At 41.8% G+C, this 25458-nt stretch overlaps 2 protein-coding genes across 2 annotated transcripts; one reads left to right on the top strand and one right to left on the bottom strand.

Annotated features, from left to right (window-relative positions):
• The first annotated feature begins 4715 nt into the window (after nucleotides 1–4715).
• On the top strand, nucleotides 4716–6735 carry LOC113470055. Its single transcript, XM_026828203.1, has 3 exons — nucleotides 4716–5140; nucleotides 5819–6044; nucleotides 6608–6735. The coding sequence occupies exons 1-3, from the start codon at nucleotides 5066–5068 to the stop codon at nucleotides 6733–6735; spliced, it is 429 nt and encodes a 142-aa protein (XP_026684004.1). The 5' UTR covers nucleotides 4716–5065.
• Nucleotides 6736–8235: 1500 nt separating this feature from the next.
• Nucleotides 8236–24921, bottom strand: LOC103516051. The gene is given in 6 exon segments (XM_026828424.1): nucleotides 8236–8754; nucleotides 9115–9286; nucleotides 9289–9489; nucleotides 11054–11230; nucleotides 11484–15232; nucleotides 24823–24921. Coding segments are annotated over 5 exon segments (4422 nt in total). The 5' UTR covers nucleotides 15198–15232; nucleotides 24823–24921; the 3' UTR covers nucleotides 8236–8596.
• Between the last annotated feature and the right edge of the window lie 537 nt (nucleotides 24922–25458).

Genomic DNA, 25458 nt, shown 5'->3' with positions numbered 1-25458 from the left:
CCAAGGATTGTGTGTTTACCAAGGATCGTGTGTTTACCAAGGATTGTGTGTTTACCAAGGATCGTGTGTTTACCAAGGATTGTGTGTTTACCAAGGATCGTGTGTTTACCAAGGATTGTGTGTTTACCAAGGATCGTGTGTTTACCAAGGATTGTGTGTTTACCAAGGATCGTGTGTTTACCAAGGATTGTGTGTTTACCAAGGATCGTGTGTTTACCAAGGATTGTGTGTTTACCAAGGATCGTGTGTTTACCAAGGATTGTGTGTTTACCAAGGATCGTGTGTTTACCAAGGATTGTGTGTTTACCAAGGATCGTGTGTTTACCAAGGATTGTGTGTTTACCAAGGATCGTGTGTTTACCAAGGATTGTGTGTTTACCAAGGATCGTGTGTTTACCAAGGATTGTGTGTTTACCAAGGATCGTGTGTTTACCAAGGATTGTGTGTTTACCAAGGATCGTGTGTTTACCAAGGATTGTGTGTTTACCAAGGATCGTGTGTTTACCAAGGATTGTGTGTTTACCAAGGATCGTGTGTTTACCAAGGATTGTGTGTTTACCAAGGATCGTGTGTTTACCAAGGATTGTGTGTTTACCAAGGATCGTGTGTTTACCAAGGATTGTGTGTTTACCAAGGATACGCCTTGTGCCTACTTCCTGCTCCGGGGAGGATAGGGGAGAGGCAGAAGTGGGTTCAGGATGAGGTACCCAGAATGTTTCAAGAATGGGAATGACTGTTAAGCTTGAAACAGACCTTCGCTGACCGCTTGTTGCAAGGAAGCTTGGAATGATTTGAAGGACAAAGAAGGACAACATAAAGATAATTATGTATCTGCAGATGGGAATCATCTCCTTACGGATATAAAAGTAGTGCAATATTAAGGTGTGTCCAAACATAGTCGACCGGCCGTCGATCGACGAGGTGAATCTATGTTGTCGAGACGGTGTGGACTGTTCAGTCGACAACGATCAATCTAGATCGACGGCCGATCGACTATATGTGGCCATGGACAGATGGACACAGCTTTAAACTGTTGAGAGGACAGTTTATTCTGTACTAGTAGTTCATTGGACTGTAGACCTCGTTCAGAATTCCCTCTGGTTAAAAAAATGTAAAGAGTAAATTTCCATTTTTTTTTACTTTCCTTTTTTTCAAGAGGTTTGATAAGAGGAACTGTAATTGCTAAGGTCTTATCGTTCCGAAATAGAAGAGAGAAGAAAGACAGGATAGGAGAAAGCCAGCCGTTCCGAGAATTACTTAATTTTATTCTACTTCTTTTTTTAGCAGGTATCGGGACTCAATCCGTAAGTGAACCGTTCCACTAAACCCGTTAAAAAAAGGCTCGATGGGACTCGATTCGTTCACTCCCAGCCACATACATACCGTGATCTCCTTGGACTCATAGTCACTTCCCCCGGCCAAGGTGATACCGACACTATTCCCGGGTAGATCCCGATGTAACACTACCACACTGACTTCACTCGTTCCCGGGATCAGCAAACTCGGACAGCCACCCTCGTCCAGACTTTGGTTCGACTCGTCGATCAGCTGCTGCAGCTCCTGAGAAATGAAAAGTAGATATTGAAAAAGAGGTTTGAGGCAGCTCGACACTATAATATAGCATTACAAACAGCCTAAATCAGGGAAAGTAACCCAATAATAGAGTTCTTCCACCCTAAACTTGTGGCACCCTGTCACCATTTTTTTCTCAGTGGAGCTTTTGTTGCGCAACAGTCAGGAAACATTTTTTTTTTGTGCAAAGCTCTCTAAAAAATAAATAAATAAAAAAAAAATTGCTGGAATGTTGGGAAACAATATTTCGGATGAAAATTTTTCAGGTGGGTACCAAACATAAGGTCTTTGGTGACGGGGGTTTTCCCTCCATAAATTTGGCGACCGCCTCCTTAATCTCACAAATATTGGGAGGTAGCGCGTCTGCCTTGTAAGCGCTGGGTCGCGGGTTCGATTCCCGCCTGGGGCGGATTTCATCCTAAACAGATAAGGTTCTTGGAACGGCTGGCTTTCTCCTATCCTGTCTTCCTTCTCTCATCGTTTTCGGGACGATAAGAGCTTAGCAGTTACAGTGCCCTCTATCAAACCTCTAGAAAAATCAAATAAAACACACATTTTTTTTTTTTTTAATTGCACTGTTAAAAAAATAACCAATTTTTTTCTTTTTCCAATTACGTTTATTTTTAGAATAAATTGTAAGGAAAAAAAATAAAATAATAATAATCTATAATGGAAAAAAATCTATGTACACTACTATAACTTTTCGAATACTTCGAAAGTATATAAATTATAACAATGTTTTTAACATTCAATTTGATATAAACTAGACAGAATTGTCACATCGCACTAGAAAGGGTTAAAGGCAAGAAATTTACATGGAAAGATTTGGGAGGGGGGAATAAGCATTATCTAAGTGTGCCCACCTCTGTGGCCGAGTGGTTAAGAGCACAGACTGACAACTCGGAGATGCTGAGTTCGAATTCCGGCCGGGGCGGAAATTTTTTGACCAATATTTTCTGTTCCCGGATAGCCATCCAAAGATGTGTGCCTCTGATGTAACGTAAATTACGGTTCTGAGGTAAGGAAGTACCTAAGTAGTGTTTTATTGACCGAACGATAGTGAGGTCTATGTTTTAACTCGACCGTTTTGCATTTTGTATGTTCCGCTATAACTCGCGATTGCCTGGTCTGATTTTGATGAAATTTGTGTCACCTCTTTTTTTTTAGATATAAGACGTGTAGATAGTTTTATTTCTGTTTTGATACATAATTATGTATTACGTAGGTTTACCCATTCATACGTAGGATTACCCAGAGGTTACCCAGAGGACATTTTTTCAAAGCAGGTCTAAAATGAGAAAAATGTCTAAAATTTTCATATCTGGTATAAATGCTGCGCTCTGTTGGATTTTACTATAAATTGACTAAAATATCCTTTCTCTTTACTGTGAGGCAAAGATTTGATCTCATTTCACAAAAACTCGCTAGATAGCGACAGGCGACTACTTATTTCACCCACCTCGGTGGTGTAGTGGTCAAGGCGCTCGCCTTGTAAACAGGAGGGCGTGGGTTCAATCCCAGCCGAGGTATGGAATACCTACCTCGGAATTGTTCTGAAAATGCCATCAGGAGATTGCAAAACATGTCAACTCATTGTATCTTTCGTAATTTTTGTACAGTGAAGCCAAAATCTAAGCCACGGGGTCTATTACTTTGAGACTACTTGGAGATTGTTTCCGCGTAGTCTCAGAGCTTAGAGCTTACTCTCAAATTGAAATAAAATTTTAGCCCCCAGCCTGATATTTTGCATTGCATGTTGAAACAGCACTTGAATGTGAAATATTGTCATTTGTGTCTCTTATCGCCCATCAGATGACTACAAGATAGAATAGAATAGAATATACCTTGTTTATCCTGCTGGGATAGGACTGAAAAGTCCCTTTACCCCCGCAGTCTAACCAAGGTCTTATATATGTAATGTATATTTGATACATTATGGGGGGTAACAAGAATTATATTATGGGGTGGACATGTGACATGCTGGCTATACCTTCAGGTTAGGTAGATTCGTAAAGGCTTAACCCATCCGCCTTTTGAGGCTGTTTGCCCCCTACACCTAAGCCTCAGGTGGCCTTTTTGTGTACGGAGTTAAGCTGAGTCGCGTTAGGTAGCACACAAACCCCAACTCACCACTCGGGACGGCAGGGTTTTCCAAAATGGCACCACCCGCGGCGGCTGAGGTGGATCGTCTAGTTCGGACGACATGAGGACTAGAGGCAGCAGAAGAGGCGGACGAAACACTTGATGCCGAGCCCCCCAGGGCTGGAGATTGGAGAGTGGAGGAGGTGGAGGTGGAGGTGGAGGTGTCTTCGATGGAGGGCTTCCATCGGGACACGACCAGGACAACTTCGGATCGGGGGGTCTGTGGAGGAGAAGAGAAAGTGAAATGAGAAATGGAGTTTTTTTGGGTGGATTTCGCCAATGACTTAATGAGAGATTTAATTAACTAATGGTAGATTTTTGAATCATCCAAAAAGGATATCTTAATAATTCAAAAAGGTCGTCAGCTCCCATGGCGTAGTGGTCACTGCGCTCGCCTTACACGCGGGAGACCCGGGTTCGATTCCAGGCGGAATCAAGAAATTTGTATCATGCAAATGATTGATTCCGTGACTGGCTGTTGCGGGGCCCACTCAGCCTCGTGAGGAAAATGAGTGGCGATGGCACGTTGAATGCACCAACTCCTAATGGATCACTGAAGCAACGGTGCGCGTGGTTGGTATCCGCATGGGTGACCTTCTGGTCGACAAGAATCGACATTGAAATAATATTTTCTAGGAATTGACTTTTTCTTTCTTTTTTTTTTTTTTGTAGAATGTAGAACATTTTGTTTGTATGTAAAATATTTTGTTATTTTGTGTGTGTGTGCGTTTTTTTTTTTTTTTTTTTTTTTTTTTTTTATATGGTCTTATCGTCCCGAAATCGAAGAGAAAAGGAAGACAGGATAGGAGAAAGCCAGCCGGTTTGACAGAGGGAACTGTAACTGCTATGGTCTTATCGTCCCGAAATCGAAGAGAAAAGGAAGACAGGATAGGAGAAAGCCAGCCGGTTTGACAGAGGGAACTGTAACTGCTATGGTCTTATCGTCCCGGAATCGAAGAGAGAAGGAAGACAGGATAGGAGAAAGCCAGCCATTCCGAGAACGAACATTATCCCAGCTGTGAATTGTATCAGTAGTAACTGATTGTATCAGTAGTAGCTGTGAATTGTATCAGGGAAGTATCCCTTCATTTTCAAAAATATAAATGGAAATTCACAAAGTTAAGGGGTCCTCCATTAATATTTTGTTTGCAGAATATTTTGCTGATGGGTTGTTTCGAATCCCCTATGGGAAATCTTACGACCCACGACTGCTGAACAATGAATCATATAGGTACATCGTTAATATTTTGCTTTATACTTACTGGAAACAGATTTATGCTTTTTTCACAGAATTTCGTATGAAATTTGGAGGGAAACAGTTTTATGCTTTTTAGCAGAATTCCGATTTAGGATGAAATTAGCAGCTCTGTTCCTCACCATCGTTCGGCGAAAGAAACTCAAACGCTGCGCTGCTGTCAGAAAAAAAGTAGTTCATTTACTAGAAACTAGACTGTAGGTATCCGGTACCCTTCGCCATCATAATAAGAATAAGTAGGTATTAATAAGAGGCAGAGGCAGAAGAAGAAAGTCGTGGGGGAGAAATCTGAGATACTGGTATGGGTGTGCTGATCAAGAAGAATTGATGAGGATTGTGCGAGAAACAAAGACGAGATTGCCATCATGATTTCCAACCTCCGATATGGAGAGGAACCTGAAGAAGAAGAAGAAGAAGAAGAAGAAGAAGAAGAAGAAGAAGAAGAAGAAGAAGAAGAAGAAGGAGGAGAAGAAGAAGAAGAAGAAGGGCATTTAGAATGTGTTCCAGAGGAGGGCATTTAAATCTCGTGTCTTAGGAGACTCAGGGTGTCCTAGGGCATAGAAAAAGAAGAAGAAGAAGATATTATAAGTACTTATAAGTAGTGCTTTATTCAGACTGCCAGCATAGCTTGTTCCATTGTACTAATGGTGCATTTCACACCAAAGACTTAAGGAGAGATTTCATTAATGGGAGAATTTTTAATGATCCAAACGGGAGTTTTTAAACTTTCCTCGTTTTGGGATTACTAAAAACTCCTTTTTTGGATCATTAAACACTCCTTTTTGGATTTTATTAAAAAGTCCTTTTTGAGTAATTAAAAATTCTCCCATTAGTGAAATTTCTCACTAGGTCATTGGTGAAACTCACCATTACAGTTTAATCGAGCACCTCTTTATTGAAATAAGGAGCATGAAGCCGCCATCTGTTCACCAATTCCTGCTAGTCGTCCTCCTGTCACTAGGCATACTCTGCCACCCAACCTCTGCCTCCGCAGTGCCAGAATCGCTGAAGCAACAGTTCAGAGAATCGTTGAACCAAACGGTGGACGATGTTTTGGATGCGGCTGATGCGTTGGGTAATTAATCTTTTTCTTGCTTTTTTGGCAGCCAGGAGGGTAGCGCGGAGAGAGAAGGAAGGCAGGATAGGAGAAAGCCAGCATTGTCCGTTCAGGATAAAATCCGCCCCGGACGAGAATCGAACCCGCGGCCTAGCGCTTACAGCGCAGACGCTCTACCAACCAAGCTAACTAGATTGGAGTCTTGAAAAAGCGTGCCACGGTGGCGACAACTTTGAGAATCACTGTTCTATTCAAATCGAATCTCAAATTCTCTGTGGTAAAGCAGAGCTTTTTCACAACTTTTGTGGATATCACAACATTACTAAGTGCCTCCTTAGCAATCAATTTCCATATTTCAATAATCTGTTTACACTGGTAATACCGCCACTGGTCGCTACTCGATTAAAGTAGCCACTCAGTTGTCCTCACGAGGCTGAGTGCACCCCGAACTCCAAGCACAGAGTCGAAAAAAAAACCTCGGCCCCGCAGGGAATCGAACCCGGGCCTCCTGCGTGCAAGCCTAGTGTGATACCCGCTCGGCCACGGAGGTTGCTTCACTGTTCTGTTCTACATTATTTCAGGGGCGGCTCTAAAGAGGGCGCTCTTGCATCACATGGACGAAATTATCAGAGAGGTAAACAATGACCCCCTGGTTCTACAGGCGCAGGATCACATAGAAGACGATATTGTAAATATGCGAGCAGTATAAATAAGCACTATTATTATTATTATTATTATTATTATTATTATTTTGAATGTTCTCATTTATTTTTAAATGGTATTTTACAGATACATCTATGGGCTAACAAAGCAAACATAGATGTCAGCATGTAGGGGAGATGAAATATCTTCAGGTGCTGATGAATTTTCGGACAATGCGACATGTTTCCAGCAAGACATTCTTCTGTACTTTCTGTATGATAATGAGGAAGTTGTATCTTCTTTATGTGTTCGTACAGACTGGGATGAATTAATCCATTAGTGGATACAATATTATTATTATTATTATTATTATTATTATTATTTTAGGCGGAATAATCAGGCTAAATTGCCATAGAATGTATCCGAGGGAATTAAAATGTTCCCTACGGTACGGCATTTATGTAATCTCCTAAAATTTCAGTACTTTAATCCTAGAATTTACTAGGTTACATAAATATTTACATCCTAGGGCATTTAAAATGTGTTCCAGACGAGGGCATTTAAATCTCGTGTCTTAGGGGACTTAGGGTGTCCTAGGGCATTTAAAATGTGTTCCAGAGGAGGGCATTTAAATCTCGTGTCTTAGGGGACTTAGGGTGTCCTAGGGCATTTAGAATGTGTTCCAGAGGAGGGCATTTAAATCTCGTGTCTTAGGAGACTCAGGGTGTCCTAGGGCATTTAAAATCTTGTATCCTATGGCATTTAGATCTTGTGTCTTAGGGTGTCCTAGAGCATTTAGATCGTATCCTAGGGCATTCAAATCTTGTATCTTAGGGTATTCAAATCTTGTATCATTTAGATCTTGTGTCTTAGGGTGTCCTAGAGCATTTAGATCGTATCCTAGGGCATTCAAATCTTGTATCTTAGGGTATTCAAATCTTGTATCATTTAGATCTTGTGTCTTAGGGTGTCCTAGAGCATTTAGATCGTATCCTAGGGCATTCAAATCTTGTATCTTAGGGTATTCAAATCTTGTATCATTTAGATCTTGTGTCTTAGGGTGTCCTAGAGCATTTAGATCGTATCCTAGGGCATTCAAATCTTGTATCTTAGGGTATTCAAATCTTGTATCATTTAGATCTTGTGTCTTAGGGTGTCCTAGAGCATTTAGATCGTATCCTAGGGCATTTAGATCTTGTGTCTTAGGGCATTCAAATCTTGTAACCTAGGGCATTTAGATCTTGTGTCTTAGGGTATCTTAGGGCATTTAAATCTCGTGTCTTAGGGTATTCTAGGACATTTAGATCTTGTGTCTTAGGGTATCCTAGGGCATTTAGATCTTGTGACTTAGGGTATTCTAGGGCATTTAAAATCTTGTATCCTAGGGCATTTAGATCTTGTGTCTTAGGGTGTCCTAGGGCATTTAGATCGTATCCTAGGGCATTTAAATCTTGTATCTTAGGGTATTCAAATCTTGTAGCCTAGAGCATTTAGATCTTGTGTCTTAGGGTATACTAGGGCATTTAGATCTTGTGTCTTAGGGTGTCCTAGGGCATTTAAATCTTGTGTCTTAGGGTGTCCTAGGGCATTTAAATCTTGTGTCTTAGGGTATTCTAGGGCATTTAGATCTTGTGTCTTAGGGTATCTTAGGGCATTTAAATCTCGTGTCTTAATGTATTCTAGGGCATTTAGATCTCGTGTCTTAATGTATTCTAGGGCATTTAGATCTCGTGTCTTAGGATATCCTAGGGCATTTAGATCTTGTGTCCTAGGATATCCTAGGGAATTTAGATCGTATCCTAGGGCTTTTATATCTTGTATCTTAGGTTATCCTAGGGCTTTTACATCTTAAGTCTTAGGGTATTCTAGGGCATTCAGATCGTATGCTAGGGCTTTTATATCTTGTATCTTAGGGTATCCTAGGGAATTTAGATCTTGTGTCTTAGGGTAAGATGGACAGTGCCATCGTTCAATTTCTTGAGCAGGCTCCAAGCTTCGATCCGGGACATCTCAGTTACCGGCACGTTGTTGATGGTCAGGATTTCGTCTCCCGCCTTCAGCTGGCCGTTCTTTTCCGCACAACCTCCTGGGGAAGAAGAAAAAATAGAATATTAGACAGGGTGTTCAAAAGGGCGAGGCCCCCCTCAAATACGGCCCTGGATGGAGGGAGCTGTAACTGCTAAGGTCTTACGGTCCGAAAGTGAAGAGAGAAGGACAGGATAGGAAAAAGCCAGCCGTTCCGACAGCGAACCTTATCTGTTTAGAATAAAATCCGCCACGGGTGGAGAACGGGAATTGTAAAGGCCTTTTACGTGGAGAGATTTTCAGATTTTCTTTTTTTTTTTTATTATTGAACGTTATTTACAGAGGGAAACTATAACAATCAGAGTCCTTGTCCCTCTCAGATTTTCAGTTGGCAAATAATGTATAACGTTTGATAACTCACCGGTGAATATCTTCTTGACGGTCAGCGGTTGATCCCCGAACGGTGAATCCTTGCCGCCCTCCAAACTGAATCCCAACCCGGCGCCATCTTTAATTAGAGTGATCTCCACTGGGGGACCTCGCTGTACAGGGGTGATGTCACCTGACGGGGGGGGGGGGGGGATTGTGTGCTTACCAAGGATTGTGTGTTTACCAAGGATCGTGTGTTTACCAAGGATTGTGTGTTCACCAAGGATTGCGTGTTTACCTTAAGGATAGCCAAGGATTCCTTATGGGTGAGTCCCTTCATACTCTTTCCATTTATGGAGAGGATTCTATCTCCTTTCTGAAGTCGACCATCTCTGTCAGCGGGTGTTCCAGAAATCACCTTGTGAACCTGGAATAACATAGAATAGAATAGAATAGAATATACCCTGCTTATACTGCCAGAATGAGACTGAAAAGTCCCTTTACTCCCGCAGTCTAAGCAAGGTCAAGAAAAAAATGTTAGGTTACGTAAATAATAGAAAAATTAATTTGAACACTTTGTCTTCACATGACTAGGGTAACTGAAATTGTATAGGTAGGTATTTATAATAGTTACATATAAAAAAAACACTATACAAAATTAGGCAATAAGATTATAAGATATTATTATTGGCTAAGATCAGCCACAAACGTTCAGTAATGGACATGGTACTAGAAGAAGAAGATAGTGGTTGGGTGGAAGAGCTCCTCTAGGAGAGCCACTTAAAAGAAAGCCGTAAAAAAAAAAAAAAAAAAAAAAAAAAAAAAAAAAAAAAAAAAAAAAAAACACACACACACACACACACACACACACACACACACACACACACACACACACACACACACACACACACACACACACACACACACACACACACACACACACACACACACACACACACACACACACACACACACACACACACACACACACACACACACACACACACACACACACACACACACACACACACACACACACACACACACACACACACACACACACACACACACACACACACACACACACACACACACACACACACACACACACACACACACACACACACACACACACACACACACACACACACACACACACACACACACGCACGCACACACACACACACACAAACACACACACACAAATACACACGCACACACACACAAACACACACACACCGCCTATACGCCTTGTGCCTACTTCCTGCTCCGGGGAGGATAGGGGAGAGGCAGAAGTGGGTTCAGGATGAGGTACCCAGAATGTTTCAAGAATGGGAATGACTGTTAAGCTTGAAACAGACCTTCGCTGACCGCTTGTTGCAAGGAAGCTTGGAATGATTTGAAGGACAAAGAAGGACAACATAAAGATAATTATGTATCTGCAGATGGGAATCATCTCCTTACGGATATAAAAGTAGTGCAATATTAAGGTGTGTCCAAACATAGTCGACCGGCCGTCGATCGACGAGGTGAATCTATGTTGTCGAGACGGTGTGGACTGTTCAGTCGACAACGATCAATCTAGATCGACGGCCGATCGACTATATGTGGCCATGGACAGATGGACACAGCTTTAAACTGTTGAGAGGACAGTTTATTCTGTACTAGTAGTTCATTGGACTGTAGACCTCGTTCAGAATTCCCTCTGGTTAAAAAAATGTAAAGAGTAAATTTCCATTTTTTTTTACTTTCCTTTTTTTCAAGAGGTTTGATAAGAGGAACTGTAATTGCTAAGGTCTTATCGTTCCGAAATAGAAGAGAGAAGAAAGACAGGATAGGAGAAAGCCAGCCGTTCCGAGAATTACTTAATTTTATTCTACTTCTTTTTTTAGCAGGTATCGGGACTCAATCCGTAAGTGAACCGTTCCACTAAACCCGTTAAAAAAAGGCTCGATGGGACTCGATTCGTTCACTCCCAGCCACATACATACCGTGATCTCCTTGGACTCATAGTCACTTCCCCCGGCCAAGGTGATACCGACACTATTCCCGGGTAGATCCCGATGTAACACTACCACACTGACTTCACTCGTTCCCGGGATCAGCAAACTCGGACAGCCACCCTCGTCCAGACTTTGGTTCGACTCGTCGATCAGCTGCTGCAGCTCCTGAGAAATGAAAAGTAGATATTGAAAAAGAGGTTTGAGGCAGCTCGACACTATAATATAGCATTACAAACAGCCTAAATCAGGGAAAGTAACCCAATAATAGAGTTCTTCCACCCTAAACTTGTGGCACCCTGTCACCATTTTTTTCTCAGTGGAGTTGAAAAATAGCGAATATGCCACAGAGAGGAATAATACGGCTTAGTTCTTTGAAACGAGTAGAACTCACTTACTATTCATAGTCTATTTTACTCACCTGTTGACTAATCAAACTCGTGCTGGAAGCAATGGACGTGATGCTCCCAAACTGTTCTCTCTGCATCGTGAAACTATCATCACTAGTTGTCGAATCCAGCGATGAGACTCTCATATGATGAGTTGATGGCAAACGAGGTATCTGATTTGGCAACACGGCGCCAGATTTGTAGTCGACGCCATTTGGTTTGGGGTGATCCGGCAACCCTGTAGATTTAGCGTCGACAACTTTACGTATGTCACTGACGCTAGTCGACTTGCGACTGATGGGGACACGCGTCGTCACGCTTTTGACGATGTCCGTGTTCGAGATGGATCGGGCATAGTCGTGTTTCACGTCGGCCCCCTTCGTGGGCTCTCGGAGATTTCCGCTCTTCAGGTTAGGCTTCTTGCTGATCAGCGGTTTCTCGAGGGGCGTCGGTTTGGGAAGGACCTCGTCGATGCTCGCTTCTGTTTCCGTGGTTTCAGTCTCGTCTGCGTGATTTTTCAGTCGGTCCAAACGACTTCGCGACGTGGTTTTCACGATCTCCTTTTCTTTGAGTGTTTTGACTTTGTTAATGATCAGAGGTTTCTCGACCTCTGTGTGTCGCTCCGCTAGCTTTTCACTAGCTTCGCTAAGCTTGGCGTTCCGCAGAAACTCGTTCGTGCGCACGAACTTATCAATCTTGACGCTTTCTTGCGTGCGACGCACCTTGCGCGTCCTCTCACTGATCAGTTTGCTTCTCTTCTCTTCAATCTCCTGAGAGTACATCTCCAAGTCGTCAATATACTCTTCAATCTTGGAGCAGATCTCGTCCGGTGTGTTTCCCCAGTCGTCCGACGCGCTTGCCGCGCTCCCGTGGTTCTTACACTCCGAGGAAGTCACGGACATTTCGTCGTCGCTGTTCGCTCCCTCAGAAATCATGTCGCTCGACGACAGAATGTCGTCGCTGCTCTCCGCGCTGTCCACTTGCACGTCGAGGTAGGCGACTTTGATGTTGGAAATCCGGCGGCTGTAGATCTTATCCGTGCATTCGTCATTGAATTCGAAGTCCTCTTCATCGTTTTCGTTCAGGGTTGAGCTGGAATACTCATCGTCATCCAGTTTACGCGTCGGGAACCCTCCCTTGGTCTCTTTTAGCTTGTTATCAACGCACCGGGCTAGATCCTCGTGAATCACATTGTCCTTCACCACCGGTTCGTTGGTCTTGTCACCGCTTCGGAACTTGGCACTACTCAGCACGTTCTTACGGTTCACCGCCTCGACGCTTTGCGGTTTGAGAATCCGTTTCGCAGGCGCATCACCGACGGCCCCTTGATAATGGACGGTGTCGTCTCCCGACGTCAGCGTTGAAGATGAGGAGTTTGTCGATATCTTTCGCTGACTTCGGACGTCGTCTTCGCGTTTCAACGGTGATAGGGGAGGCGAAACGTTCGAACTGATGGCGGAATCGTTGTCGCTCTCGTGACTCTCGGTGTCGTAAGCGGTGAGAACATTGAGTTTCTTCACGGAGAGCCTTTCGTTTGTTGAAAACCTTTCATTTCCTCTGTCTGATTTGTCTGTAGGATTGTCTTTGGACGTCCATTCTGAACCAGAGTTCTTGGAATGTTTATCGTCAGCAGAGCTGATCCCATTGACTGGATTGTCAGTGGCGTCAACGTACACTAATGGTTGGTCTTCATGACCAAGTTTGGTGCCGTTTTCGAGCAGCGTCTCCTGTTCGATTTCACCAGAACTGAATTTCGGCGGACTTTTCCGAGTGCTGCAATTCTCCTTAATCCGATCGAAACTAATCAGGGCGTCAATGTGTTCGTTATTGATTTTCTCGTAAATCTTTCGGGGCGGTTTCGGGGGAGAAACTTTCTTCGGATTCGCGTGGATCTGTTTGTTTTTGTCGTACACGGTTAAACTCTTCCGTTTAAACGCCGGACTGTACTTTGGTATATCGTTCAAATCCCAGGAGGACGTCGAAATCGGCGCTTCGACATTTCTCGCGATGTCCACCTGATCAATAGTATTGTCGACGGAATTGTTTCGTTTGCGCTCGTAACTGCCTTGCGCGCGGTCCAACGGATTGGACACCGTTCGTTCAAGGGGGACCGGTTTGAGTCTCCCGTTCTGTGAGGCGCTGTCCAGAAGCTCCGTCGACCCCAAGAAGGCACTTGGCGTTTTGATCTTGATTTCGGGCAAGTAGACGGCCGCCGTCACTGGGATTTCCGGCTTCTCAGGGATGATCAGCCCTTTTAGTTTGGAAATGTTTTTCTTTCGCTTCTCCATGAGTTTGCTGATGGAGTCAGCGCCGTTCTTGTTAATATCGATCATGGACTGGGACCTCGTGTTTAGAAGCGGTGGAGAATTGAAACTAATAGTTCGGGTCAGTTTGGACGTATACCCTCCTGTGCCGGACTCTGGCGAAGTTTCCCGACTTTCCTGATCTAGGGATTTCAGTACTTTTAGTTTCCTAGGCAGGGATGAAAAGTCATTGATCTTATACTCCGGCGTTCTATTAGATTTCCCAAGCGAGTTGCTGTCATTAGAAAGGGTTCTTGTGCTAGATTTTCCCAGGGAGTTGTCACTAGCATCGCTGAATTTATTATAGGCGTCTAAATGTTTGCTTTTGGCGTTATTGTAAGTCGTATCATTCTGTCGACCCGTGTACAAATCCTGGGCGTATTTCTGTCTGTACATCTCAGGAGAACTTTGTCTATTCGTCTCGGGTGATTCTTTTATGGGTTTGGCGTTAGTTTCAACAGTCTTACTAAAAGTATTGTCATTTTTACTAAATCCATTGTCATTCTTACTAAATGCATTGTCATTTTTACTAAATGCATTATCATTCTTACTATATTCTTTCACCTCCTTCATGTCTTCTCGTCCCTGGACATCCGGACTTGGCACACACTCAAGATTCACATAATCCATCGTGTCATACCCCGGTTTACTGTAGGCTCCGTTGAAACCGCTGACATTATAATCGCCGGTTTTGTCTGAAAGGATCTCACTGGTCGATAGCGAAGAATACGCGGATGACTCTGACTGGCAAACTCCGGTCTCCGGGTAATGTTGCTGGTTGAATGAGGTGTCCACTTCCAGATTAGTCAAGTAGGTGTGGGACACGATCTCGTTGTTTTTGAACAGCTCCTTCTTCCCCGATATCGGACTGCTGTCGGTGCTCTTGAGGGGCTCTTTCACAGGGCTTGTTGGCGTGACTGGCGCCCCATAAGGTGACGGTTCCCGCGTCAGCGGCCTTTTCACCGACTCCGCAAACCTGTGAGCCTGCCCCGGGCTTCCGCCGTAGCTCGCCACCGGCTTGCTGGGCGGCGACGCGTTCGAAAACATAGCGATCTTATCACGGACCGACTTTTCGCTCTTCTCGTCCTTGTTCTGGTACTTGTAGTTGGGCGAGTCCGCGCCCTTGTACCGGTGGAAATCAGTCTTGGTATCACAGTTGGAGTCGCGGCGCGGCGGCGTGTCTTTGCGCGGCGATGCTTCCCGCCCCGAGGACAATTCTCGCGGGAAAGAGTCGGTGCTCGCGCGTGATAGTTTTCGCATGATGGGCGGGCCGGTGTTGGGCAGCGGAGGGAGCCCGCTCGCGCCGTTGTTCGCTTGGTTTGGCTTGACGGGGTAGCTCAGGGGGTCGTCGGGACGCGTGTCTTCTTGGTAGGACTGGGGGAACTCATGCCCGTCGGGGGGCAGGCGTGCGGAGTGATGTAGGGGGAGTGCTGCCGAGGACATTATTGAGGAGTGATCCGCGGAGTCTTCATATGAACCTGCGGACAGACGGAGAGAAAGAAGTGATAAATCCTTGTAAAAAACTTCGTGGAAGCTTAAACCATCTTTTGGGTATGGAGTTAAGCTGGCTCCTATCTAACGACACTTAGGGCGCGATTTTGTTTCACACGATTAACATTCCTAGCACCTAAATACCACTAGATTTGCTCTCTATCTCCCTAAAACCAACCACTCACTATCAGGTAGACCTGATCAGGTGTCAGGTAAACTTGATAGAGTCAGTTCTACTTGATGATGTGTGTGCTCATCAGGTATCAGGTATAACTGACAGACGAATCTGTTCGGCCGCACCTGATCAGGTCTACTTGATAGCGTGTGTGCTCATCAGGTGTCAGGTAGACCTGATCAAGTGTACTTGTCAGGTCTACCTGATAATGCGTGGCTGGTCTAAGTCTCTATTCTCTACTGACCTCATTCAAGAGGTTACACTGATGATGTGAGAAAACGAAAGAAGGTAGATTACTTTATTTTCTTTCAAGTTCATAGATATCTCCTATTTATCATAATTTATGCTCGTACACGCATAAACGAACGGATAATTATGGCCTATGGACCATGTAGTGTTGATTTACCTACACTAATTAGCGAATTACCATACAATTGCTAAACGCGAGTAGGTATTGGATTGACTAGGATAACTTTGCCCACAGTGGGGCACGGAGAGCCTAGTGGTATCTCACTTGCTTTTTGTATACAAGATCCTAAAGAGATGCCACGCAGAAGATCCAGAGTGTGATGTCCACCATCGGTAAGTCTGACAAGTTACCATACGTTTAACACGTCAGCCACAGTACGTTTAAGGAACGGTTAAATATTTTACAGGCATACTGTGACTTGAAGCATACTTGAGAATACCCTCATTTAATCGCCATGCCAAAAGTAAGATTATTTGTTTTACAAATTTTCATCAGTAAAATGATTTCTTCAAATTATTATTTTTTTAAAAAAAAAAAAGAGGTTTGACAGAGGGAACTGTAACTGCTATGGTCTTATCGTCCCGAAATCGAAGAGAGAAGGAAGACATATATAGGTTGTCCAAAAAGAGATCAAAGGGATACGTCCTCACGTTCCTTTCTCTCTATTTCTCTAAAATCCTTTGATCGACTTCGTTCAACTTTGTCTAACTAGCCTAGTTACTCGTAGCTTGGCTGGTAGCGCGTCTGCCTTCTAAGCGCTAGGCCGCGGGTTCGATTCCCGCCTGGGGCGAATTTTATCCTGATAATGTTCGTTCGGCACGGCTGGCTTTCTCCTATCCTGTCTTTCTTCGATTTCGGGACGATGAGACCTTAGCAGTTAGAGTTCCTTGTGTCAAACCTATTAAAATAATAATAATAATAATAATAATAATAATAATAATAATAATAATAATAATAATAATAAAATCTTTCCCACCCCTTCCAGAGATGTGATATCTTTCAGAGACGGTGTCATGTAAGCTGTGATGTTTCGTCATGTCCAACGTATTGTGTATCAAAACTTAAAGCAAAGAAGAAACAGACACATACCTCTTCAGATCTTCGGGTCCTTTTGAACCAGTTTAAATCCAATCTAGGTATCTATCAACCTCCGTATTCTTGTAGATGCAAGAGGTCCAAATTTCATTCCTGGTGACGTTGAGGTATGCTCGTTTTATTTGGACAGCATTCAGTAGAAAAGAACCATTCATAAGGCAATTTCCGGTATAATGGTTTTTTTCTTTGACCACAATAATAGTAGTAGCCTACTGCTGTAGTAAAGGGACTTTTCAGTCCTATGCGAGCAGTATAAATAAGCACTATTATTATTTCAAATTAAATTGATCCCAAGGGCCAGGTAAATCTAGACCCTTGACAAATGGAGTGTGCCTGAAGGCATGTGATGTATTCCAATCCACTCGAATGCGGATAAATCAACAAGTGCCACACCCTAAAACAAAGCCCTAGACTAAAAATCTCGAAAAATTTAAACCAAATTCATTAACTACAGAAATTGGTTTGAAGATGAGCTCTTTAGACATTCCTTACTAGAATTAAACTAGACTGTGAATTCAATCCCAAATTAAGACCATTATATCGCCAAAACCAATCTATATCACACCACACCAAGAAAAGAGCCTCCAGGTAAAAAGAATGAACCACGCGAAGAATCATTAAAAAATAAGAAAAGTTTACACCGCACCACACCGAAATGATTTTTGCTCGTACTTTGTAATATCCAGTACAGTATTTTTACTTTCCTTATCCTATAATAAGGAAAGTAATGTACCTATTGAACCTACTCACTCAAAAATTTCGATGGTCAGTTTTTAGTGCCAAAACACGTTTTGAGGTCCGTAGAGCCTAAATCCTAAGTTTCAGCCATTGGTCCGTGTGTGTGTGTGTGTGTGTGTGTGTGTGTGTGTGTGTGTGTGTGTGTCTGTAAACAAAATACCTCGAGAAACAGTAATAAGACTAAAAATTTGGTATGTAGGCCACCACAAATACGACAAAAATGCAAAACAAAACTTTTGATGAAGATGGCTGCAGTGATTGGCGGTGTTTTGACCGCTTTCTGGCGCTTTTCAGATCTACTGATGAATCTGTTGGAGATATACCCATCCTTTAGGGCTGTTGGCCCCTACACCTAAGCCTGAAATAAGATAAGGAAGGTCGTGTGATGTTCACACCAGTATTTTTTTGCTCTTCGTATATCTGCCGTTTTAAATATTATCATCATTATTACTTTCAATATTATCATCTCTATTTCTCATAGTATTATTATTATTATTATTATTACTATTACTGTTATTAGTATTATCATTATTACTTTCAATATTATAATGTCTATTTCTCTTAGCATTATTACCTACTATTATTATTACTAAAGTTTCATTTTTGTTCTCACCAAGGTGACTATTATGGAGTCGAGTGTTTTTGATAATACCTTGTGCATGACTTTCACCCACATCTCTTAGACTGGGAGACTCTTCTAGTAATCATCTTCTAAAAATATATCTACGTATCTAGGAGTATCTTGGAATTCCTCTTTGCATTTCTTCAATCCATTTTGGAATTTCTTTCTGTATTGTACCTATGTTTTTTTTTTTTTTTTTTTTTTTTTTTTTTCTCCCTTTTTTTTTTCAAAATTTGGATGAGAGAAACGTAGTTGCAACATGTCTTGCACATTGCATACATAAATGATTTTTCCGGCGATCATAAGATTTTCGTATGTCCAATGCAGTGGTGGCGATTGCACGTTAAAAGCACTATTTCCCGATGTTTCAGTTAAGTAACGTTGCGTGTGGTTGATATCCGGATGGGTTCTATTGCTTGCTTCTGTCTTTCCCCGATCCCACTCAGGCTTGGTGTGAGAAGCATTAATATCTACAGTGACGTAAAAAAAGGTACACACAGGGTGTCTCAAACTCCAAATTTAAATACTTTATACAGGTTGTAACTTACCTTGTGCACAGCCCTTCCTCAGTCCCAGCTGTACGGGATAGAGCACGTCGCATTCACACTTGTGCGTATCCGCGTTACAATAGACATGGCGCAGGACGGGGTTACACGTTGAATTGTCTGCGCAGTACGATCCTAGAAACTGACCCGGCTCTGAAAACAAAAATATATTGATAAAGGAGACAAGTTTTTTTTAAGAGGTTTGACAGAGGGAAGGGAACTGTAACTGCTCTATGATCTTATCGTCCCGAAATCGAAGAGAGAAGGAAGACAGGATAGGAGAAAGCCAGCCGTTCCGAGAACGAACATTATCCCATCATATAGGTACCTATTTCCAATCGAAATAAAAAAGCGTACAAATTTCTGTCGATGGTGAGAGCTATATTAGTGAAAACAATTTACTCGCCTCCTCTCTCTCTCTCTCTCTTTCTCTTTCTCACTCTTTCTCTCTCTCTACTCTCTACCTATCTCTTTCTTATTATCTTTCTCCGCTTAACCTTTACATAACCGTTACATTCTCCCCTGAGGGAGAGAGAGAGAGAGAGAGAAACCTGCAGACCGAATGGGAAGAACAGAGAGGATTTTTAGTCCGTCCTTCCTTTATTATTACAATACCTAGTAATAAAAACGTATAAGGGACGGACTATTGTATTTTTCAAAAGAAGTTTGATAGAGGGAACTATAACTGCTGAGGTCTTATCGTCCCGAAATCGAAGAGAGAAGGAAGACAGATTAGGAAAAAGCCAGCCGTTCCGAGAACGAACATTATCCCATCAGGATAAAATCCGCCCCGGGCGGGAATCGAACCCGCGGCCTAGCGCGAGGCACACGGTAGTGCGCCAGGTCAAGTTCCGTCCTGAGCACGCAGTGTGTTATTAGAAAATACTTGCTTTGGTAAACATATCACCTTTTGAGGACCTGTAAGGGCTCTTTTCAGGAAATACTTTGTTTCATCATAACTCAGTTTCTCCGATTTTGATGAAATTTAACAGTTCATCGGACCACAAGTTCCGACCTTTAGATTGAAAAGGTGGGACAAAGGCTAGTAATGGTTTAACTGTACCGAGGCAGGTTCAGTTAGGCTCCCCGTTAGGAGAACCTGTACCATTGTCTCGCCCACTTGAGATCTTAGCTGTTCTATACACAATCTATTATCTGATCTACAGCTCTACATATAACGGGTTATCCTAAGATATTAGAGTGAGAGAGAGAGAGGAAAGAATAAGAATGCACGAAGAGTAAATAGGTAAGAGAGGAAAAATCAAGAGGGGAATGAAATCAAAAAGAGAGGAGAAAAAGAAAGATGAGAGAGAGAGAGAGAGAGAGAGAGAGAGAGAGAGCACAATAAAATAAAGGTAGGTAGAAGATTAGTGTTGGCTGATTTCAGCAGGTAATGGTATGTTGGATTTAATCGATTTTCTTCTCTTCCTCCTTCTTCTTTCTTCTTCCTCCTCTTCTTCTTCTTCTTATTCTTTCTTTTTCTTCTTTCTTTTTCTTCTTCTCCTCCTTCTTCTTTCTTCTTCTCCTCCTCCTTCTTCTTTCTTCTTCTTCTTTCCTCTTCTTCTCCTTCTTTCTTCTTCCCCTCCTTCTTCTTTCTTCTTTTTCTCCTTCTTTCTTCTTCCCCTCCTTCTTCTTTCTTCTTCTTCTCCTTCTTTCTTCTTCCCCTCCTTCTTCTTTCTTCTTCTTCCTCGCCCTAGCGCTTACACGGTAGACGTTCTACCTTCCAAGCAAACTATTGACACTAGGGTAGCTTTAGGCAGGAGCTGCAGGACTAATCACGGGTAACAGACATCTCCACTAATTTAAAAAAAAAAATGTTGCACGTTGCATAGTCAAAATATTCGACGGCATTCATACAAAGGAGTTGAACATTTCAACCGAATTTTGACCAACATGTTTTGGTACATATACATATATGTAGTTGGTATTTTTCTAATTGCATTTTTTTTCCTCCAGCACCTTCTTCTTCTTTTTCTTTGTTATTTTTTCTTCCATCTTTTTCTTTCTTTTATTATTGTACCTTCTCCTTCTTCTGTCTCTTCTTTCATTCTCTATCTCGGCAATTCTTGGTATTTTTCTTTTCTTTGAAATTTTTGTTCTCTATTAGTTTGTTCTTTTACTTCTTTTTTTTCCTCCTGCTTCTTCTTCCTCCTTTTCTCCTTCTTCTGCTTATCCTTCTTTTTCTCCTTATTCTTCTCTTTGATTCGAGAAAATTAAATTCTTCCTTTTCTTCTTCCTCTTCCTCTCCCTATTCTTCTTTAGATTTGAGCGATTTTTTACTTTCTATTACCCTTACGTATAGGGAACCTATACAAGGTAATGAGAAAGTATTGCAATCGGTCCAAATTTTCAAAATTTATTACCTAAGGCAGGGGTTCTCAACCTTTTAGTAAACACGTACCACTTGAAATTTTCAGAGATTTTTACGTACCATCTTATATTTAGGTATAGGTATATGGCTAGCAAGGTGGAGGTTGCAAGATCGAGACCCACTTAGGTATGACATTTTTTTAATGATGTTTCTTGATTCGTTCAATAATGTTTCTTCTCTTATATCCAGGTTTTTGGCTCAAAAATGAAGGGCCCAGAAAATTTTCTCTTATATATCCAGGATTCCCTTATATTTCTTCTCTTATATCCAGGTTTTTGGCTCAAAAATGAAGGGCCCAGAAAATTTTCTCTTATATCCAGGTTTCCCTTATATATTTCTTCTCTTTTCCAGGTTTTTGGCTCAAAAATGAAGGGCCCAGAAAATTTTCTCTTATATCCAGGTTCGACTGTACTACTGATGTATATCCTACCCTCTGTGATTATTTGTTGATACCAGGGATTGTTGTTGTTGTTGTTGTTGTTGTTGTTGTTGTTGTTGTTGTTGTTGTTGTTGATGTTTTTGGTGTTGTTGTGGGAAGGTTTACTGTTAAGGTTCGTAATACTAGTGTTGTCGTTGTTGATATGGGTCGGTTTCTTTTGGCCATCTTTACAGATGCCACTATGGGAAGGTTTGTAAGATAGCTTAATGTTACTATAGAGGTTATTATGGGATGGTTTATTGTTACTAGAGGTTTTATTATGAGAAGATTTGTTAGAAAGGTTATTGGAGGAAATGCTTTGAGACCGCTTGTTGTAAGGGTCAGTCTTAGATTTATTCGACAGTTTTTGACTTGGAATTTTGTTCGAAATTCTCTTCTTGCAGGACGTGGATGAGCTGTAAGTGTTTTGATATGGGTTCGTATCATAGTTCGAATCGTAAATTTTGGGTGCGTTACTGTTGTTCTTGAAATTCTTGGTCTGAGGGTTTGTACTGGAAGGAATTTGCTCAATTCCACGGTCATTTTGGTAAAGGTTCGTATATTTTGTAGGGTTTGTATCTTGGTAAGGGTTTGTATATTTTGTAGGGTTTGTATCTTGGTAAGGGTTTGTATGGTAATAAAGAGACGGGCCACAAGCGTCTGTGTAAGTAGCGTAAGGATTGTATTCTTGGTGGTTATAATGGTTACTTTGGTAAGGATTAGAATGACCATCTGAGCGGTTGTTACTAGGGTTTCTATACACCTTTGATGGGTTACTTCGGTTGTACGGGTGGTTGTAAGAGCTTGTATTATCCGAATAGGATGGATTGTTACAGAATAGATTGTTATCAGGATTTGTGCAATATTGTGAAGGATTGCTCGAACTATGTGGTTGGTTGTTTCGGTAAGGGCTTCTATTATCCAAATGAGGTTGGTTAGTACTATTGTGGAGGGTTTTTGTAGAAGTTGATGCTTCGTCAAAGCTATAAATGTGTTTGTTTTGGTAATTTGAAGGGTTGCTCACATTGTTAAGATGAATGTTGTGAAAATCGCACATATAGTCTAAATCAGTGGGGTAAGTAGGGTTGTGCCAAGCATTTCTGCTCGAATTTGATGGGTTACTAAAGCTATAGAGTTGGTAGTTTTGGTATGTTGTCTTGTCGAAATCAGGTGGGTTTCTCCAGGAATTGGACGAATAGCTTTCGCCGCCAAGTTGGTTGTTCGGTAAATCGATACTTGTTTCGTCAAAACTATGCGTTTTGTCGTTTTTTCTAGGGTTGTCAGAGGTATTTCTGAGGGACTTTGACGATTTGCTCTCGTTAGCAAATTGTTTTTTGTTCCGGAAACTGTGTGTTTTGTCGACCTGCCTAGGTATGTCAAGGGTATTTCTGGACAAGTTGCTTTCGTTGGCAAGTTGGTTGTTCCGGAAGGGGCTCGGATGGCAGGAATACACATAGTTGATCCATTCTGAGCTGGTGCGGGGAGGTGATTTCGGCGTCAGGTAGAGGATTCTGGGCTCCATGCCGCTTCACCTGTCGTAGTTTCGCTTGCCGTAGAATCACTTGCTGTAGCGATTAAAGTACACGCACAGCGATTAAAGTGCTGTAGCGATTAAAGTACAAAGTACACGATGTTGATAAAAGTACACGCACATTTAGCAGTTCGTTTATATACTGGGGTTGTTCTTCTACGTATAATAGTTAACACCGTTATTTTTCCTCTAAATTCATAGGTAGTTAAATAATTATTTTTTTTTTTCATTATTTTCTTTATTTATCTTTAATTTTCAATTAAATTTATTTTCCAAGTTTTTCGCGTTTTTTCTATTTCAAACTCATTAGAAGACAGTTCTAGAAACATAAATCAATGTGATTTCTCAATATTTAGCCTTAAGATACAAGATACCTGGTAATATTAGATACATATTAGCCTTAAGATACAAGATACTTAAGGCTAAGATACATGGTAATATTTAGCCTTAAGATACATGGTATCGTAAGTCTAAATATTGAGAAATCACATTGATTGATCTCGGGTACCATAAGCTTTATACAAAACAATAGAACCATAACTTCTGGGGACACACTGTATATAAAGTAAATAGTTCATCTAACGCAGATGTTTTTCGCGACTCCAGAACACATCACACAGACATACTTGTACCTGCAGATATGCCTACCACAATAGTACATATACAAATACAGACATACCAGACACACATAACTAACACACATCGCCAGCCTACTTAGCTTAGTTGGTAGTGCGTCTGCCTTGTAAGCGCTAGGCCGCGGGTTCGATTCCCGCCCGGGGCGGATTTTAATATAGCTCAGTACAATATCTAGAAAAGAATTAACGGCCGTTATTCTCACGCTCAAGATGATTCTTGCAGATCGAAATCTAGAATGGTTTAGAATTTTAGAACATCTTTGAACTTGACCTCTCGCAATAAACACCTCAGGGCGATTTTTGTAAGCAGATGGAACTGGAGGAATGTGATTTGTGTAGGGAGTGGGTAGTGCGACTGGCCAACTGTTACGTACAGTTTCCATTTTAATGATTTTCTATGGTGTGTTTTGTGTTTTCTTGAAATCAAGGGGTCTTTTAATTATCAAATCAAATCAAATCAAGAATGTTTGTCGTAAAGCAGAGAGCTTTTTCACTACTTTTGTGGGTATCGCAGTATTACTAAGTGCCTGATGTGCTATTAATTTTCATTTACTCGTATCATCAATTTACACTGGTAATACCGCCACTTGTCGCTACTCGGTCTTTTATTATATTTGTCGAAAGAGAAGATTCACAGTCACACTGTATCCAATTTTAGATTCTCTGTTTCACACTGTAGTATTTTAGCCTCTTAGAATCTCGGGCTGAGCTTTCAGTCTAGAATCACGACTTTCAAGAGAATCGCATCGCATTATGTACCGGTCCTGAGATGATCTGTTTTATAGGTAATCCAGGTACAAAATCGTACATATGTAGGTACAAAACTTGTATATAGGTACAATTACCTACTTTGTTTCTTTCTCTCGAGATGATACAAAATCTAGGTACAGTTTTGTTGTAGGTACTCAAACGCCTTGTTTTTTTTTTTTTTTTTTAGAATCTTCTCACAGGACAACAACAGCCTCTTCATAGAAACACCAGTAGGCAAAATATAGATACCTACCTATGTAGGATGTAGGTAACTATGTTTTTTTTAACGTTTGATAGAGGAAACTGAAACTGCTGAGGTCTTAACCTTTGGAAATCAAAGAGAGAAGACAGAATGGGAGAAAGACAGGCGTTCCGAGAACAAATAAAGTTCGTTCTCGGAACGGCCCGGGCCAGCTTAAATGACTTTGACTTGACCTTGAAACTTACCAATATCTGACGCAATGCCATTGGTGGATTTCAGATCGGCCTGAGAGAGTTGTGTCGGCACAGTGGATGACGAAACCAGACTGTCTGTCTCATCTGAAACAATAAGAAAACGGGGTATGTCCAATTAGTTATGGTTTGGGTGTCGTAGAGACGAGATTCGTATAACCTCAAGTTGAGAGAGAAGGGAGGAAGCGATAAGTCGTCGAATTCGAATTGAGTCGAAAGTTTCTAGTATACCTCTCAAAACAGGTAAAAAGGGCTGTATGTTCTGAATTTTTGGCGATATAAGGCCCAAATTAAAAAAAAAATCCAACCTAAAAGTTCCAAGTACATACGAAAATGCCTCCACTACCTCCATTTCGGTAATCCGGCTAAAATTGGTTTTTCACGGGAGAATCTTACCGACAGCTGGGCACTCACCCTCAAACGGTCTGAGTGGTCAGCTTTATCAATCTTTAAATAGCCATTTAGCCAACCTCACAATTCATACTTACACTCTGGCCCGACAAGAGGCGATTGGAGGTTGAAGGCCTCTTTCTGAGAGGTGGTGGCGGTGGTGTCGCTGTCGTTGTTGGAGTTTGTGCTGTTGTTTTTGTTGATGTTTTTGGTGTTGTTGTGGGAAGGTTTACTGTTAAG

This window comes from Diaphorina citri, unplaced genomic scaffold (genome assembly GCF_000475195.1).
Source record: "Diaphorina citri unplaced genomic scaffold, Diaci psyllid genome assembly version 1.1 scaffold50, whole genome shotgun sequence".
Taxonomy (NCBI): Eukaryota; Metazoa; Arthropoda; class Insecta; order Hemiptera; family Psyllidae; genus Diaphorina; species Diaphorina citri.
Note: the sequence above shows the minus strand (reverse complement) of the source record. Positions and strands in the feature narration are given on the sequence as shown.

Coding starts and splice junctions, on each gene's coding strand:
- LOC113470055 (XM_026828203.1), top strand. CDS start 5,066: ATGAAATTAGCAGCTCTGTTCCTCACCATCGTTCGGCGAAAGAAACTC. Junction 5,141..5,818: donor GCGCTGCTGTCAGAAAAAAA/GTAGTTCATTTA, acceptor ATTTCTCACTAG/GTCATTGGTGAAACTCACCA. Junction 6,045..6,607: donor GGATGCGGCTGATGCGTTGG/GTAATTAATCTT, acceptor ACATTATTTCAG/GGGCGGCTCTAAAGAGGGCG.